We start from the raw sequence: 16576 nt of genomic DNA, 5'->3' as shown, positions 1-16576 counted from the left end.
TTCATAAACATGTTAATATCACATTATAATTATAAGATAATTGTATTTAAATAATTTAAATATTTCATTTATGCATCTATGTACGTGTAAATACTAAATAAATATATGGTTTATAAATAGAAATATAATTTTATTGATCAAGGTACAGCAATGTGTAATTTGCTTTTATATTGGGCTAGGTTGGGCTTTTCCACTTAATTAGCAGATGGGCTTCTGAACTTGGGGAGAGCTCGAGTTCAAACGGACGTGGGTGGCTGGTTTTCAACTCTGCAAGTGTTTTATTAACCCGTCAAAGTTTGTTGTATTGGAAATATTTTATCCAATAAAATATTTTTTATTAGAATATAGCGGCAGTCGTAATACATTGAAAAAGTCTTCTCTGAAACAGCAGTACGACCAAATATCATTTTCCAAAAGAAGAAAAGAAAATTGCATTCGTCTTCTTAATCCTCGAGCTACGAAGATATGGAGACGATGTTCTCAAAACAGCTCACGGACACTGACTTGAAGAAGAGGTTGTCGATTCCAACTCAATGTTTGAACCATTTCAGGTTCGATAAAGGTCATTCTACGTCTGTTCAAGTTGAGGATGAAAATGGAAAAGCATGGCAATTTAAATGCCGCGTTCGCAGGGAGGGCTACCAGAAACCAGTTTTCTGTGAAGGTTGGCTTAAATTTGTTCGGTATACAAATCTTCGCCCAGGTGATAGAGTCGAGTTCTATAAGGATACTGAAGCGGAAGGTTTGTATAGAATCCAAGTGCAGAGACGCGTCAAGCTATTGGGCAAGGAATTCTGGGCAAATCTGCGGCCAGATGAACAACGGATTAATTTCGAGGAAAGAACAGAAGCAGCAGCAAAAGAAGAAAAGTAGAAAAAGAATACTTAGTATTTAAAGTGTATGTGTGTATGTATGCATATATGTATTTGCAGCGCATCATCTGTTCTTCGTTCTTTCGAATGTATTACTTCAATAGTACCTTTTAGCTATCTCAGATGTATGATAGTCACATTTCCTGCAAGGAAGTGTCTTCAACGAAATTGACTACCTCTCCCGTTCTTTGGTAATGTTTCGTATGTCCATGTCTTAAGAGACGGTAAATTCCTAAGCTGACTCCCTAGCCAAACTTGGGGCTGACCCAAGCTCTATGTTCACTGCGCTGTGGTAACGATTGGTCTTTGAGGATTCATGCTTGCTTTTACCTTTACAGTGATCTCTGAAATGCCTATGCTCTCATCCCCTTCGTGGTTCTTTACGGTGACTGATGATTGTGAGATCCCTTCATATATGCTGCCCCTGCTTTTATGATTCCCTGTTTTGGTTTCCATCGCATTTATGGTGCCATCTATGCAGCAAGTCCTGTCCGGTTTTGGCAGCCAACTCCTTTTCTTTTGCTTCAGCAGTAATCCGTTATCCCAGCCTTCTGTGCTTATGTGTTTGTGCTGTTCTTTTTTCCGCCCAGCTTTTGGCAGCTTTGTTATTTATCAGTTTTTCAGTTGTAAGCTCTGAGAGTTTTGCTCAACCATCTACTCCTAACTTTTATTAATATATTTTCCATTTTCTTGGTTGAACCAAAAACAAAAATGCCCGTTTGCTAAAATTGAGTGCTAGTTTTGGCCAAAAAGATTAGTGGAAATTGCTTTTCAAAAAAAAAAAAAAGATTAGTGGAAATTTGATTTGAAAAACCTACGGGAGATAACAGATATGTTAAGAATATTAACAGCAGACACAACTTATTCCTTCCTTATTATGCATATGGCTAACCTACAGCTGAAGCTTTGTTTTCGTATAGTGGCAGTATATGGACATAAAAGTAATTTTGTACTATAATAAATATATGATTAAACAATATTGTCCGCGTGGAAAACAAATGACATTAGTCCTACATTTCTTTCGATAATTTCAAGGAAGCTTCCATTTGATTAAAATATATTTCATCCGTAGAAAAAAGTCACTTTAAATCTTGTCTTCATATCCATCTACATTTTTCTTACACCTTTTGATTATAAAATTATTTCCTCCCTTAGAAAAAAGTCGGTCCAAATTTGCGTCAGTCTATCTTACATTTTTTCTTGGTCATTTGATTATAAAAATATTTACTCCTTTGGAAAATTAAGCCAGTTGTTTTTGTCTCTATCCACATTTTTCTTTGTCCACTTGATTAAAAAAAATATTTCCTCCCTTAGGAAGGATCCCTCTAAATTTCGTGTCCAGCTACATACATTTCCCGTAGGCCATCTGGTTAAAAAAATATTTCCTTCTGTAGAAAAAGCATCAAGCCACGACATTTACTTTTAGACTTCAAACCCAAACCAGATAACTTTTGACTTTTTTGTTGCTTATTTTGTGCTGAGCCCATGATTTCATTAAAGAGCTCTGATTTAAAACAAGTCATACATATATTATGCTTTCTTTGTTCCCTTCCTGACTTCCTTTACTTTCTTTCTTAATTATTATTGAGATATACATATATAATTAATGCTTGTCCCTTATTCAGATTTATCTTAGGTAATTGATGAAACAACATATTTCCTCCGTCTCCAGCCATTGAATTATAACATATATATAGCTCCTCCATGTTTTAATTAATCAAAGACAATTTTACCGTTTCATTTTTTGGCTATAACCCATTTTTATGCTTTTGGTACAATGTGAAACGAGAGAAGTAGGAGTCTCCTTCATTTGGTTAGCTCACCTACCTTACCTTAGCAGTCAATTTTCACTGGCCCCAGTAATGCAGAATGGTGGGCTTGATTACTTTGACATTCTGCGGGAGGAAATTTTTTTTAACGCAACGATGGTTGAGAAGAAGGTGCCAAGAACCGTATGTTTACAATCGTTGTAGGGTTGCATTCTTCAGAAGCAAATATTTTAATGCAATGTTTGAAAGATGGTATGGATAGGCACCCCTATGTTTCAAGAATGAAAAGAATTGAATTCATTAGAATCTAATACATTGGGGTGGGTATGACTAGTAGTGTTTTGGTTGACTAGGTACATACTACACAAAACTTGAATACAATATTTCAATTATTTGCTTGTAGGGTAAGAAAATGTAAGCTGGGTGAAAATTTACCTTTAAAAGAGGCCCGTAGAACGCCCCCCACTTTGTTCCAGCAAAACTCGCTAAATAAACAAGGCAAAAGAATGTCTCCTCCCGGTAATCTTTCCTTAAGGTTGGCATCTCTCCATGTTTGTATCCTTTAATGCATGTTTCTTAGACCCAAAAAATAATGCCTTTTTTTTTTCCTTTGCAACAGCAACAGCAGCAGCTCAGCCAACTATACGCTTGCTATTTGCATCTTTCTGATAACTACATTCCTCGCTCTCATGAACCTGAAATTCCTTCCCGTTAACATTCCCTCTCCATTTGAGACCCACTGTGATATCATGACCATGTTTATCATCACCATACTTGTATACGGCACAAATTTCCACACTTCATTTTCCCATGAAATCATCAGTAAATATATCAGTCTCCTATCTGGAAGCCTAGCCCCGGCTTTACTTGCATTGATCCTTTTCCCCGGTTATCTGGGGCGGCTCATTCTTCTCGTTTGGACTATTTACTTTGTTAAGCTAACATATGACGCATGGCGAAAGCTCTATCAGTTGTACAACACAATTTCATCTGTCTCTGACTTCTTGAACCAACTGCTTGGTCGCCGTGGTCTCCATAATGAAGAAAGCATTCCATATATTACTTCAAGGTTAGCACTGTGACCTCTTCTTCTTCTTCTTCTGCTTCTTCTTCTTTTGCTGTAGGTTTATAAAACTTAAACTTATCCAGTGGGATTTGATCTTTTAATGGATGTTTTGTGGACTAAAATAAGGCCTTTTTCTCCCTATAGCAGCAGCATTAGCACCGCCACCCACCAAAAGCATGCTATTTTGGGCTTACTAATAGCTGTATTCCTCGCTCTCTTGCCACTCAAATTTGCTTCCATGAATACTACAGCGGCTCCATTCGAGACCCACAGTGCGATCCTGTCGAAGTTTGTCATCACCACGCTTGTGTACGCCGTAGCTTGGGCAATCGAAACTAAACTTGAAACCCGCGCTAACTCATATCACCATGCTATCATAAGCAATATCAGTCTCCTAGTCGGGAGTCTTGCTACGGTTTTACTCGTACTGATACTTGTCCCTGGTCTTGGGTACTTCACTCTTCTCATTTGGACCCTCTTCCTTGTCAAGCTCGTATATGACGCATGCCAAAGGCTCCATCAGCTGTACAGGGCAATTTCATTTGCTTCCCATTTATTCAATGAACTGCTTGGTCGTGGTTGTAGTATGTGATAATCCCAGAGAGGAGTCATATATCTTGTATCAGCTATGTAGTAAAGTGAGACTAAATATTTAAAGATTCAAATTATCTTTAACTTATGAAGTCCTTGTATCTAAATAAAGAAGAAGGAAGAAATAGGCTACAAGTTTAGAGTAAGGGGTGCTTGTATAGACACTTATAATTAAGCTTAATTGAATTTTTACTGTCAAAAACATTATTATTTTAATTAATTCATTTTTCTTTAAAATTGTAATTAGGATTGTTATTGCTAGTGGTGAGTAAAAATGGATTGAATCGAATGACCCGACCAACTGAATAAACTCAACCAACAAAATGAAATTGGATAAAACAGTTGAGTTTTCTATCTAGTTTCATTATGATGATGCTTTTTAATACCAGAAGAAGGCTGGAAATCCAAGCTGATGCAGCATGTGTGGATCTTAAATCTCAGTCTCCATTTTTATATGAATTTGGAGGTAAGATAGCACAATTTTAAGTTCAGTTTCCCATCTAATTTCTTGAGTTTTTCGATCTCTAATTGAAGCTATTTTTAATAGATTACTATTGAATAGTGATAGGAATTTTTTTTTCTTTGAATGGCAATATAGTGATTGGAAAGTTGGCTACTCATTTGAGTTCACAAGTTTGTATTTTGTGGCTTTCCTCTATCTTTAGGAACAACTTGATGTTGTTGTGATCTTCTCATTACTTGAATTTACCTAATTAATCACACAGTTATTCAAATTTTACATTTAAAATAATTTCAAATGAACCGTCTATGTAATCTTCAAAAGTTTAAGTTGGAATTATTAATAGTGATAAACTTAAATAATTATATTCATTGTGATTACGTGTGATAAGAGCTTATGACGTAGGAAATATTTTATTATTAAAAAGAAAAAAAGTTGAAGTTGATTTGTCTCGGTATTGAAAAAATATTTTTATTAAAATAGGGGGCACAGTAATATATTGAAAAAGTCTTCTTTGGAGCAGTAGTGGGACCCAGTATTATTTTTCTCGTATATTATTAAAAAGATTAAAAAAAACTCTTCAAGTCGGAGCTCTCACTGGAGTTTTGAGAAGCGATATGGAGTTGTTGTTCTCAAAAACTCTAACGGCGACTGACGTCCAGAAAAGGCTGTCGATTCCTTTTACGTGCTTGAAGGATTTCGAATTTCATGGTAGCAATAGTGCGCATCTTCGGGTTGAGGATCAAAATGGAAGCATATGGCCCTTTGCTTTATCCACTCGCAAGAAGGGCTACCCGAAACCAATCTTCAGCAAAGGTTGGCTTCAATTTGTTAGGTGTAGCCACCTTTGCGAAGGTGATAGAGTCGAGTTCTACAAGGATACTAAAGCAAATGGTTTGTATAGAATCCAAGTGCAGAGATGCATCAAGTTATTTGGCAAGAAGTGCTGGGTCACTCCGCCGTTAGATCAACGACGGGTTAATTTCGAGGAAGGAACAGAAGCAGCAGCAGAAGCAGAAGCAAAAGAAGAAGAGTCGAAAAAGAATATTTAGTATTTAAAGTGTGTATGTATGTATACTAGCAACCCATCATCTGTTCTTTGTTCTGTCCAATGAATTACTTGAATAGTAATCTCAGATGTACGATAATCACATTTCCTGGTATGGAAGTGCCCGTTTGTTAAAATTTAGTGCTAATTTCGACCCAAAAGATTAGTGCAAATTTGATTTGACAAACCTACGGGAAATAACAGAGATGTTAAGAATATTAACAGCAGACTCAACTTATGCCTTCGTTATTTATTTATTTTGATAAGTATTCCATCTTTATTGCGAATCTTAATTTCTCCTCCCAGTCCTTCAATGGAGGAGGGCGTTGTCTAATCAGAATAACGAGACTTCTTCCCACCAGTTACATCGACTTCCAGCTTTCTAATTATCTCTACATCTTAATTTCCTCTTTAACATATTTAAGCAAGGTTATTGGTCGAGACCCTGACACTTTCAGGCTAAGTTTCCACTGTGTGTTCGGTGGGAGAAAAAGAGGAAGAAAGGCAAGAAAGTAGACGGAAAATAGTTGTTTGTTTATCTATCTTTCATACAATTTTTACCAAGTCAATCCAAATCTTCTTCCCTTCATTTATGTGTCTTGTTCTCGAAACATACATATATAAAATTGGTGCCTACCTGCCTCTTCAGACTTGAATTGCCCATTCTATTAAAAAATATTGGCGTATGAACCTGTGTTAATAATATTTTAAATGAATATTATCGTTATCTATGTTGTTTATTCATTCTTATTGAATAAGATTTCCTTTCAATAATAAGAAAAAAGAGGTTAGTGGAAACAGGGAGAGGCATTTAGACTGACTTTTTGTACCGGAGGAATATTATTTTAATCAATGGCCTAAGAAAACCGTTGATAGACATAGAAACAAGATTAATTGGACTGACTTTTCTAGGGAGGAATACTTTATTAATCAATTCGAAGCTTCCCTTACGAATTAAATAGAGAATATAGGATTTGCCTTCCATATTCTTTAATCAGATAATTATATATTATTATTATTATTATATAGTATGAAAGTTACATGAGGCGGTGAAATCTTTGACATATAGGGATAAGAAGTTGATTATATGAGTTTAAATCTTATGTTTATCTCTATACGCGTTTATCTTTGACAATTTGATTAAAAAAATATTACAATTCTTTATATATATATATATTTTTAATTGAGAAAAGATATTGAAACTTTACTCTTAAAACAGAGGGATTATGCATCAATCACTGAACAAAATACTCAAGTGCAATTCTTTGTATATATATATGTGTGAAGAATTACAAAAAAAACAGAAGTACGTTAAGAGAAGTAAAATGTATTTAATTTTGGTACATGTACTATTAGATTACATAATAAAAGGTGAACTATTGCCCATTAACCACATTAGAGTCACTTTAATTAGTAAGGTAGCCTCTTTTATCACGAAGAAGAAGAGAACGAATGCACAACGAATTGTTATTAACTTATTATTTTAGTAAAATTGTACAAAGAGATAAAAACTTAATTACATATGTCACATTTATTAAAATAAAAAAACTTAGTTAAGCTTAAAAAGTATCTATAAACACACGTTGCTCTAAACAGGTAGCATAATTCTTCCTTCATTCTGATAATCACCGCCATGGCCACCGCGACCACGACCCCGCAGTTCATTCCATAAATTAGAAGCAAGTGAAATTGCCCCGTACAGCTGATGGAGCTTTTGGCATGCTTCATATATGAACTTGACAAGAAAGAGGGTCCAAATGACAAGAGCAAAATACCCAACACCCGGGACAAGGATCAATACAAGTAGAACTGTGGCAAGACCTCCCAATAAGAAACTGATGTTGCTCATGAGAAGTCGATATGAACTATTGTTGGTTCCAAGTTTAGTTTCGATTGCCCAAGCTACAGCGTATAAAACCATAATGATGAGAAATGTCGACAGGATCGCACTGTAGGTCTCAAATGGAGCTGCAGAAGGATTCATGGAACCGAACTTCAGTGGCAACAGAGCGAGCAATACAGCTATTAGGAAGCCAAAAATGGCATGCTTAGGGTTGCTTGCTGTGCTACTGTTGCTGCAATAAGGCGAAAAAGGCAGTATTTTGGTTCAAGAAAACATTCATTAAAAGATCAAATCAGTATAAAAGCTTACAGGTAGAAAGAGATAGCAAAATGAGTTTATTTGAAATTAGATGTATTTTAAGGTTCTATTTGATAATCAGAAAATAATTTAAAATATCAATATTCATAAATTATGCAAGATTAGGTTCATTATGCACGAAAATATTATTTTTAAAGAAAAATGCACGGTGACCCTGACGATGAGAATTATTCGTTAAATTTACGAAGACGAATTTATCGGATAATTCCCTAAGTAAGAGAATACCCCAAATCCCACCAGTATGATGGGCAGATCCGGGAGAATATCCTCATAAAAGGTTATTCGTCTGACATATTTTTATCTCACGCCATGCATTTCATCTACCATCACATTTGCATTTCATTTTAGGTTAAATAAGAGATAAAATAAGAGAATAATAACAAAAAAAATATAGTAAAATTAAAAATTAAAGCCTAATAGCATAATATAAACCCGTTCATAAAACGGGCGTCCGGGGTACTAATCTTTCATCGAACGTAACCGTACTCCCGAGCCTAGATCTAGAAAATCGTAGACCAGTTTAAAGTTCTCTTTGGCGAACTTAAAATTAATTTAAGGTCTTATCGATTAGAATCGAATTAATAGATAACCAATCGCACTTAGTAAAAAAAGATTGGTGACGACTCTTAAATTTTTAGAGTTTTCATCACGTCTGACGGTTGAGTTTCCGAACCCGCACGTTACGACACCTATTATGCATGGATAGCCAACAGCTGAAGCTTTGTTTTTGTTTAGTGGCTGTATTTGTACATAAAGTAATTTTTATACCACAATAAATATATGATTAAACAATATTTCCCTCGTGGATAACAAATGACATTACTCCTACATTTCTTTAGATAATTTCAAGGAAGCTTCCACTTGATTAAAAAATATTTCCTCCGTAGAAAAAAGTCACTTTAAATCTTGTCTTTATATGATCCATCTACATTTTCTTACGCCTTCTGATTATAAAACTATTTCCTCCCTTAGAAAAAAGTCGGTCCAAATTTGCGTCAGTCTATCTTACATTTTTTCTTAGTCATTTGATTGTAAAATATTTCCCCCTTAGGAAGATTAAGCCAGTCTAAATCTCGTGTTTTTGCCTCTATCCGCATTTTTCTTTGTCCACTTGATTAAAAAAATATTTCCTCCGTTGGGAAGGATCCCTCTAAATTTCGTGTCCAGCTACCTACATTTCCCGTAGGCCATTTGGTTAAAAAAATATTTCCGTCCTTTGAAAAAGCATCAAGCCACCACATGCCCTTTTAGACTTCAAACCCAAACCAGATAACTTTTGACATTTTTTTTTTGCGTATTTTGTGCTAAGCCTATGATTTCATCAAAGAGTTCTGATTTAAAGCAAGTCATGCATATATAATGCTTTCTTTGTTCCCTTCCTGACTTGCTTTACTTTCTTTCTTAATTATTACTGAGATATACATATATAATTAATGCTTGTCCTGTAATTGATGAAACAATATATTTGCTCCTTCTCCAGCCATTGAATTATAACATATATACAGCTCCTGCATGTTTTAATTAATCAAAGATAATTTTACCATTTCTTTTTTTTTGTTTTGTGCGTTGGCTATAACCCAATTTTTATGCTTTTGATACATTGTGAAACGAGAAAAGTAGGAGTCTCCTTCATTTGGTTAGCTCGCCTACCTTACCTTAGTAGACAGTTTTCACTAGCCCCAGTAATGCAGAATGGTGGGCTTGATTACTTTGACATTCGACGGGAGGAAATATTTTGAACGCGACGATGGTTGAAAAAAAGGTGCCAAGAACCGCGTGTTTACAATCCTTGTAGGGTTGCATTCTACGGAAGGAAATATTTTTTAATGCAATGTTTGAAAGATGGTATGGATAGGCAGCCGTATGTTTCAAGAATGAAAAGAATTTAATTCATTGGAGTCTAATACATTGGGGTTGGAATGACTGGAGTGGATAGTATTTTGGTTGACTGGGTACATACTACACAAAACTTGAATACAATATTTCAATTATTTGCTTGTAGGGTAAGAAAATATAAGCTGGGTGAGAATTTACCTTTAAAAGAGGCCCGTAGAACTCCCCCCACTTTGTTCCAGCAAAACTCGCTAAATCAACAAGGCAAAAGAATGTCATAGTTGATTTTTTTTTATTAGATATGAGAAATTATGTGTTATTTTTTTTAATTTTTACAACAAAATTAGTAATTTAACATCCTAATTACGAAATCTGAAAACCTATGAGCTGCCTATCCAAGCCCATATGCTATAACTTCAAACGTCAAAAGAACATGTCATAATTATATTAATATTAAATTACACCATAAGATGATGTTGTCGTTGAATCATTTAAATATTTCATTTATGCATCTATATACGTGTAAATACTGAATAAATATATGGCTATACATAGAAAATATAATTTTTTTTGAGCAACATGGCAATGTGTAATTTATTTTTACATTGGGCTAGGTTGGGCTTTTCCACTTAATCATCAAATGGGCTTGTGAACTTGGGTAGACAGATAGATAGACTGCACAGTTTCTTTCTCATTGCTTGAATTTACCTAATTAATCACACAGTTATTCAAATTTTGCGTTTATGGCGTCAGAAATATTTTATTATTAACAAAAAATGTCAAAGTTGATTTGTGTCGGTATTGAAAAAATTATTTTTATTAAAATAGTGGGTGTCGTAATATATTGAAAAAGTCTTCCTTGGAACAGTAGTGGGACCCAGTATTATTTTTCTCCTATATTATTAAAAAGACCAAAAAAAACTCTTCAAGTCGGAGCTTTCACTCGAGTTTTGAGAAGCGATATGGAGATGTTGTTCGCAAAAACTCTAACGGAGACTGACGTCCAGAAAAGGCTGTCGATTCCTTTTACGTGTTTGAAGGATTTCGAATTTCATGGTAGCAATAGCGCGCAACTTCGGGTTGAGGATCAAAATGGAAGTATATGGTCCTTTGCTTTATCCACTCGCAAGAATGGCCACCCGAAACCAATCTTCAGCGGAGGTTGGCGTCAATTTGTTAGGTGTGGCCACCTTTGCGAAGGTGATAGAGTCGAGTTCTACAAGGATACTAAAGAAAATGGTTTCTATAGAATCCAAGTGCAGAGATGCATCAAGTTATTTGGCAAGAAGTGCTGGGTCGCTCCGCCGTTAGATCAACGACGGGTTAATTTCGAGGAAGGAACAGAAGCAGCAGCAGCAGCAGAAGCAGAAGCAAAAGAAGAAGAGTCGAAAAAGAATACTTAGTATTTAAAGTGCATGTATGTATGTTTGTGTATTAGCAACCCATCATCTGTTCTTTGCTCTTTTCCATGAATTGCTTGAATAGTACCTTTCAGCAATCTCAGATGTATGATAATCAAATTTCCTGGTATGGAAGTGCCCGTTTGTTAAAATTTAGTGCTAATTTCGACCCAAAAGATTAGTGCAAATTTGATTTGACAAACCTACGGGAAATAACAGAGATGTTAAGAATATTAACAGCAGACTCAACTTATGCCTTCTTTATTTATTTATTTTGATAAGTATTCCATCTTTATTGCGAATCTTAATTTCTCCTCCCAGTCCTTCAATGGAGGAGGGCGTTGTCTAATCAGAATAACGAGACTTCTTCCCACCAGTTACATCGACTTCCAGCTTTCTAATTATCTCTACATCTTAATTTCCTTTTTAACATATTTAAGCAAGGTTATTGGTCGAGACCCTGATACTTTCAGGCTAAGTTTCCACTGTGTGTTCGGTGGGAGAAAAAGAGGAAGAAAGGAAAGAAAGTAGACGGAAAATAGTTGTTTGTTTATCTATCTTTCATACAATTTTTACCAAGTCAATCCAAATCTTCTTCCCTTCATTTATGTGTCTTGTTCTCGAAACATACATATATAAAATTGGTGCCTACCTGCCTCTTCAGACTTGAATGGCCCATTCTATTAAAAAATATTGGCGTATGAACCTGTGTTAATAATATTTTAAATGAATATTATCTATGTTGTTTATTCATTCTTATTGAATAAGATTTCCTTTCAATAATTAGAAAAAAGAGGTTAGTGGAAACAGGGAGAGGCATTTAGACTGACTTTTTGTACCGGAGGAATATTATTTTAATCAATAGCGTAAGAAAACCGTTGATAGACATAGAAACAAGATTAATTGGACTGACTTTTCTAGGGAGGAATGCTTTATTAATCAATCGGAAGCTTCCCTTACGAATTAAATAGAGAATATAGGATTTGTCTTCCATATTCTTTAATCAAATAATTATATATAATTATTATTATATAGTATAAAAGTTACATAAGGCAGTGGAATCTTTGACATATAGGGATAGGAAGTTGATTATATGAGTTTAAATCTTATGTTTATCTCTATACGCGTTTATCTTTGACAATTTGATTAAAAAAATATTACAATTCTTTGTATATATATATATATTTTTAATTGAGAAAGGATATTGAAACTTTACTCTTAAGACAGGGGGATTATGCACCAACCGCTAAACTAAATACTCAAGTGCAGTTCTTTGTATATATATGTGTGTGAAGAATTACAAAAAAAACAGAAGTACGTTAAGAGAAAGTAAAATGTATTTAATTTTGGTACATGTACTATTAGATTGCATAATAAAAGGTGAACTATTGCCCATTAACCACATTAGAGTCACTTTAATTAGTAAGGTAGCCTCTTTTATCACGAAGAAGAAGAGAACGAATGCACAACGAATTGTTATTAACTTATTATTTTAGTAAAATTGTACAAAGAGATAAAAACTTAATTACATATGTCACATTTATTAAAATAAAGAAACTTAATTAAGCTTAAAAAGTATCTATAAACACACGTTACTCTAAACAGGTAGCATAATTCTTCCTTCATTCTGATAATCACCGCCATGGCCACCGCGACCACGACCCCGCAGTTCATTCCATAAATTAGAAGCAAGTGAAATTGCCCCGTACAGCTGATGGAGCTTTTGGCATGCTTCATATATGAACTTGACAAGAAAGAGGGTCCAAATGACAAGAGCAAAATACCCAAGACCCGGGACAAGGATCAATACAAGTAGAACTGTGGCAAGACCTCCCAATAAGAAACTGATGTTGCTCATGAGAAGTCGATATGAATTGTTGTTGGTTCCAAGTTTAGTTTCGATTGCCCAAGCTACAGCGTATAAAACCGTAATGATGAGAAATGTGGACAGGATCGCACTGTAGGTCTCAAACGGAGGTACAGGAGGATTCATGGAACCGAACTTCAGTGGCAACAGAGCGAGCAATACAGCTATTAGGAAGCCAAAAATGGCATGCTTAGGGTTGCTGGCCGTGCTACTGTTGCTGCAATAAGGCGAAAAGGCAGTATTTTGGTTCAAGAAAACATTCACTAAAAGATCAAATCAGTATAAAAGCTTACAGGTAGAAAGAGATAGCAAAATGGGTTTTTTTGAAAGTAGATGCATTTTAAGGTTCTATTTGATAATCAGAAAATAATTTAAAATATCAATATTCATAAATTATGCAACATATTTAAAATATTTTTGCAATATATTAAAAATATTATATAATACTTTTTAATTACTTATTTATTTCTCATTATATTCTTATATTAATTAGTTTGTTAAGTGAATAAATCATAAATTAAAAATTTAAAAAGAAGAGAGATTTTCATATATGAAAATTTTGTTTTCTATTTTAAATTAATGTTTTCTTTAATTGATCTTAATTTTTTGTATTATATATATATATATATTAACGATTTTAGTATTTTAATAAAAATAATTATAGGTCAAAATGATCGTTATAAAATAGTTCAATAAAAATAAATAAATATGCTTTGTTGATTTAAAAAGAAAAATAATTGAAAAATAGTTGTATAAAATGATGATGCTTCATTGCTTTGTGTGATCAATCTTAGGGGAAAGGAAAAAATAATATTTTCCAAGTGGGATGCCTTTGGAATAATTTATGTAGTTGAATTTTTCAACCGAAATATCCAAATATCCATTACAACGTTTCAATTCTTTGTCTAACAAAACTTTTGTTGGCCCCTCAAACGTCTCTAAACCAAAATATCATTATTAATTATAATAAATTAACATTTTATATTATGATCACGTAATATTAAATAATAAATGACATTTTGATTAAATGAATCATTAGTTACAAGAGTTTATTTGATTAAAAATAAAAATATAATAATTTATTTAATTTAAAATAAAAATATGAAGATTTGAATGTAATAAAAATATAAGGATTTATTTAAATTTTTTTTGAATAATTTAGAAGATTTTTCAGATATCATGCATGTAAAGTAAAATCTTATTGTAAAGTATAGGTTTTGTAAATTCAACAGCAAAAGAAAAGAAGAAGAAGAAGAAGAAGAGGTGTTAGTGCTACTAACCTTGAAGTAAGACAACGAAATCTTTCTTGATTATGGTGACCACCGCGACCAAGCAGTTGGTTTAAAAAATTGGAGACAGATGAAATAGCATGGAGCTTTCCGCATGCATCATGCCCCACCAGAAAGACGAGAGCCAGGAATACAGTTACCAGAAAGACGCAAATAGCAAACATATAGTTGTCCGAGCTACTGCTGTTGCTGCAACAAGAGGGGGGGGAAGGCATTATCTTCGGTCTAAGAAACATGCATTAATAAACAATACAAACAAGGGAGAGATGCCAACCTTAAGGGAGGACTTCCGGCAGGAGACATACTTTTTCCTTTTTGTTTTGGTGAGTTATGCTGGGACACTTCCACAGATTGGTTTTTAAAGGAAATTATAAGGTGACAAGGTAACCTATATACCTAGTCAAACTAAGTACTGTATATCGAATCATGCATGCCAACCAATATTGGACTTTTTTTTTTTTCTCAGCTCCAATATAGTGGATTCTAATGAATTTAATTCTTGAAACGGACAGGGTGCCTACCTACCCATACCAGATATCAATTGTTACATTAAAATAGTATTCCTCCGGTTGACCGCGACCCTAAAATGCATATCGTATCTTTGCAAGCAACCCCTTGAGCCATTGTAAAACGCGACTTTTGGCACGCGATGTAAAAAAATAAAAAAGCCAATTTTCAATCTAAAAGAAAGTGATGTGAAGTACTGAAGGCCCACCATTGCGCAATAATTACTGGGCCAGAGGAGATTCCTTCTTAATTTTCCACGAGGAAAATTTTCATTATCGTTTGGCAATGTATGATCAAAAGCATAAAAATGGGTTATGGCCAAAATGATAATAATGCTAATAATGTAGTGGCAAAATTGCCTTTGACTAATTAAAACATTCAATTACCTAAGAAAAATCTGGATAATGGACAAGCATTTTATATATATATGTACGTATCAATAATAATTAAGAAAAAGAGGAAAGAAAGTGAAAAAGAAAAAAAGAAAAAATATAGGACATTAATGAATCATGAATCATTAGTCATGTAGAACCTTCGAAAGGAAATTTTAGCCAGGAAGAATATTAAAATATTTGATTTTAAGGTAAGCAACTAATTTGGATTATTTGTGTTGGAGTCAAAGTATAGTTGAGATATATCTGATCTAAATATTAGATTGAAAATTGGGTGACTTAAATGGTTCAAAAAGAAAATGGGTAATTGTCAAATTTATATTTTTTTTAAAAGCAAATTGTCATAAATGGATTAATGACATAATACAATATATATATATATATATATATATATATATATATATATATATATATATATATATATATATGCTGGTTAGAAGATGATTACCTTATACATAAGCATGAAAAAGATAAGGTGCCAAGAGTCCTGCTCTACAATGGCAGTAAGGTTCTTACAATGGACCATGCAATGCAGTAAGATGCCTCAGCAAGTTCACTAGTTCAGCTACAACAAATACTTACTGAAGTTCAATAAACAAATTTAAATATATTAAATGATGAAACATATATTTTCCTCTTTTTTAAACAGGACATTTTTAAAGGTTCAATTGTAAAAAAAATTAAAAATTAATAATAAAATTTATCTTAAATATTTATCATAAAGATGAAATAATAAAATTTCATTTATTAGATTTTTTCTAATTTTTGTTTTATTTTAAACATTTTTATAATATGAATTAATTTTTCATAAATAATAAAACTTAATTTTTTTCTATTTTGTACTATCATTATTTCATTTTAAATATTTATATTATGAATTAATTATAAAAATTACCAAAAATATTTATCATAAATAATAAATTGTCATTTATTATATTTTCTACAGTTTTTATTTTGTTTTAAATATTTATAATATGAATTGATATTCATTTTATATATGAATTAATATTCATAAATAATAAATTTTCATTTATTATATTTTCTATAATTATTGTTTTACTTTAAATATTTATAATATGAATTAATATTTCAAAAATAATAAATTTTAATTTATTCTATTTTCTATAATTTTTATTTTACTTTAAATATTTATAATATGAATTAATAGTTCATAAATAATAAAACTTAATTTATTCTATTTTGTATAGTCATTATTTTATTTTAAATATTTATAATATGAATTAATAATAAAATTTGTCATAAACAATAAAATATCATTTATTAGATTTTTTCTAATTTTTTATTTAAATATTTATAATAT

The 16576-nt window shown here is 32.8% G+C and overlaps 3 protein-coding genes across 4 annotated transcripts; 2 read left to right on the top strand and 1 right to left on the bottom strand.

The window, feature by feature from the left end:
- Positions 1–465: 465 nt before the first annotated feature.
- LOC148760214 (B3 domain-containing transcription factor NGA4-like) lies at positions 466–873 on the top strand. Its single transcript, XM_088802492.1, has one exon. The coding sequence runs from the start codon at positions 466–468 to the stop codon at positions 871–873; it is 408 nt and encodes a 135-aa protein (XP_088658618.1).
- Positions 874–3134: 2261 nt separating this feature from the next.
- Positions 3135–4484, top strand: LOC148760213 (uncharacterized). 2 transcript variants are annotated; one of them, XM_088802686.1, is made up of 3 exons: positions 3135–3176; positions 3261–3710; positions 3855–4484. In XM_088802686.1, exons 1-3 carry the CDS (start codon positions 3148–3150, stop codon positions 4297–4299), a joined length of 924 nt encoding a protein of 307 aa, XP_088658812.1. In that variant the 5' UTR covers positions 3135–3147; the 3' UTR covers positions 4300–4484. The 2 variants fall into 2 exon arrangements, with proteins under 2 accessions (XP_088658812.1, XP_088658811.1); XM_088802685.1 differs by having other exon boundaries at positions 3852–4484.
- An 8181-nt stretch (positions 4485–12665) lies between these two features.
- LOC148760212 (RPB1a) lies at positions 12666–14668 on the bottom strand. Its single transcript, XM_088810586.1, has 3 exons — positions 14631–14668; positions 14348–14545; positions 12666–13284 (listed from the first exon to the last, which is right to left on the bottom strand). The coding sequence occupies exons 1-3, from the start codon at positions 14657–14659 to the stop codon at positions 12798–12800; spliced, it is 714 nt and encodes a 237-aa protein (XP_088666712.1). The 5' UTR covers positions 14660–14668; the 3' UTR covers positions 12666–12797.
- Between the last annotated feature and the right edge of the window lie 1908 nt (positions 14669–16576).

The sequence above is a fragment of the Theobroma cacao genome, chromosome 10 (assembly GCF_053813885.1).
Source record: "Theobroma cacao isolate CCN51 chromosome 10, ASM5381388v1, whole genome shotgun sequence".
Taxonomy (NCBI): domain Eukaryota; kingdom Viridiplantae; phylum Streptophyta; class Magnoliopsida; order Malvales; family Malvaceae; genus Theobroma; species Theobroma cacao.
Note: the sequence above shows the minus strand (reverse complement) of the source record. Positions and strands in the feature narration are given on the sequence as shown.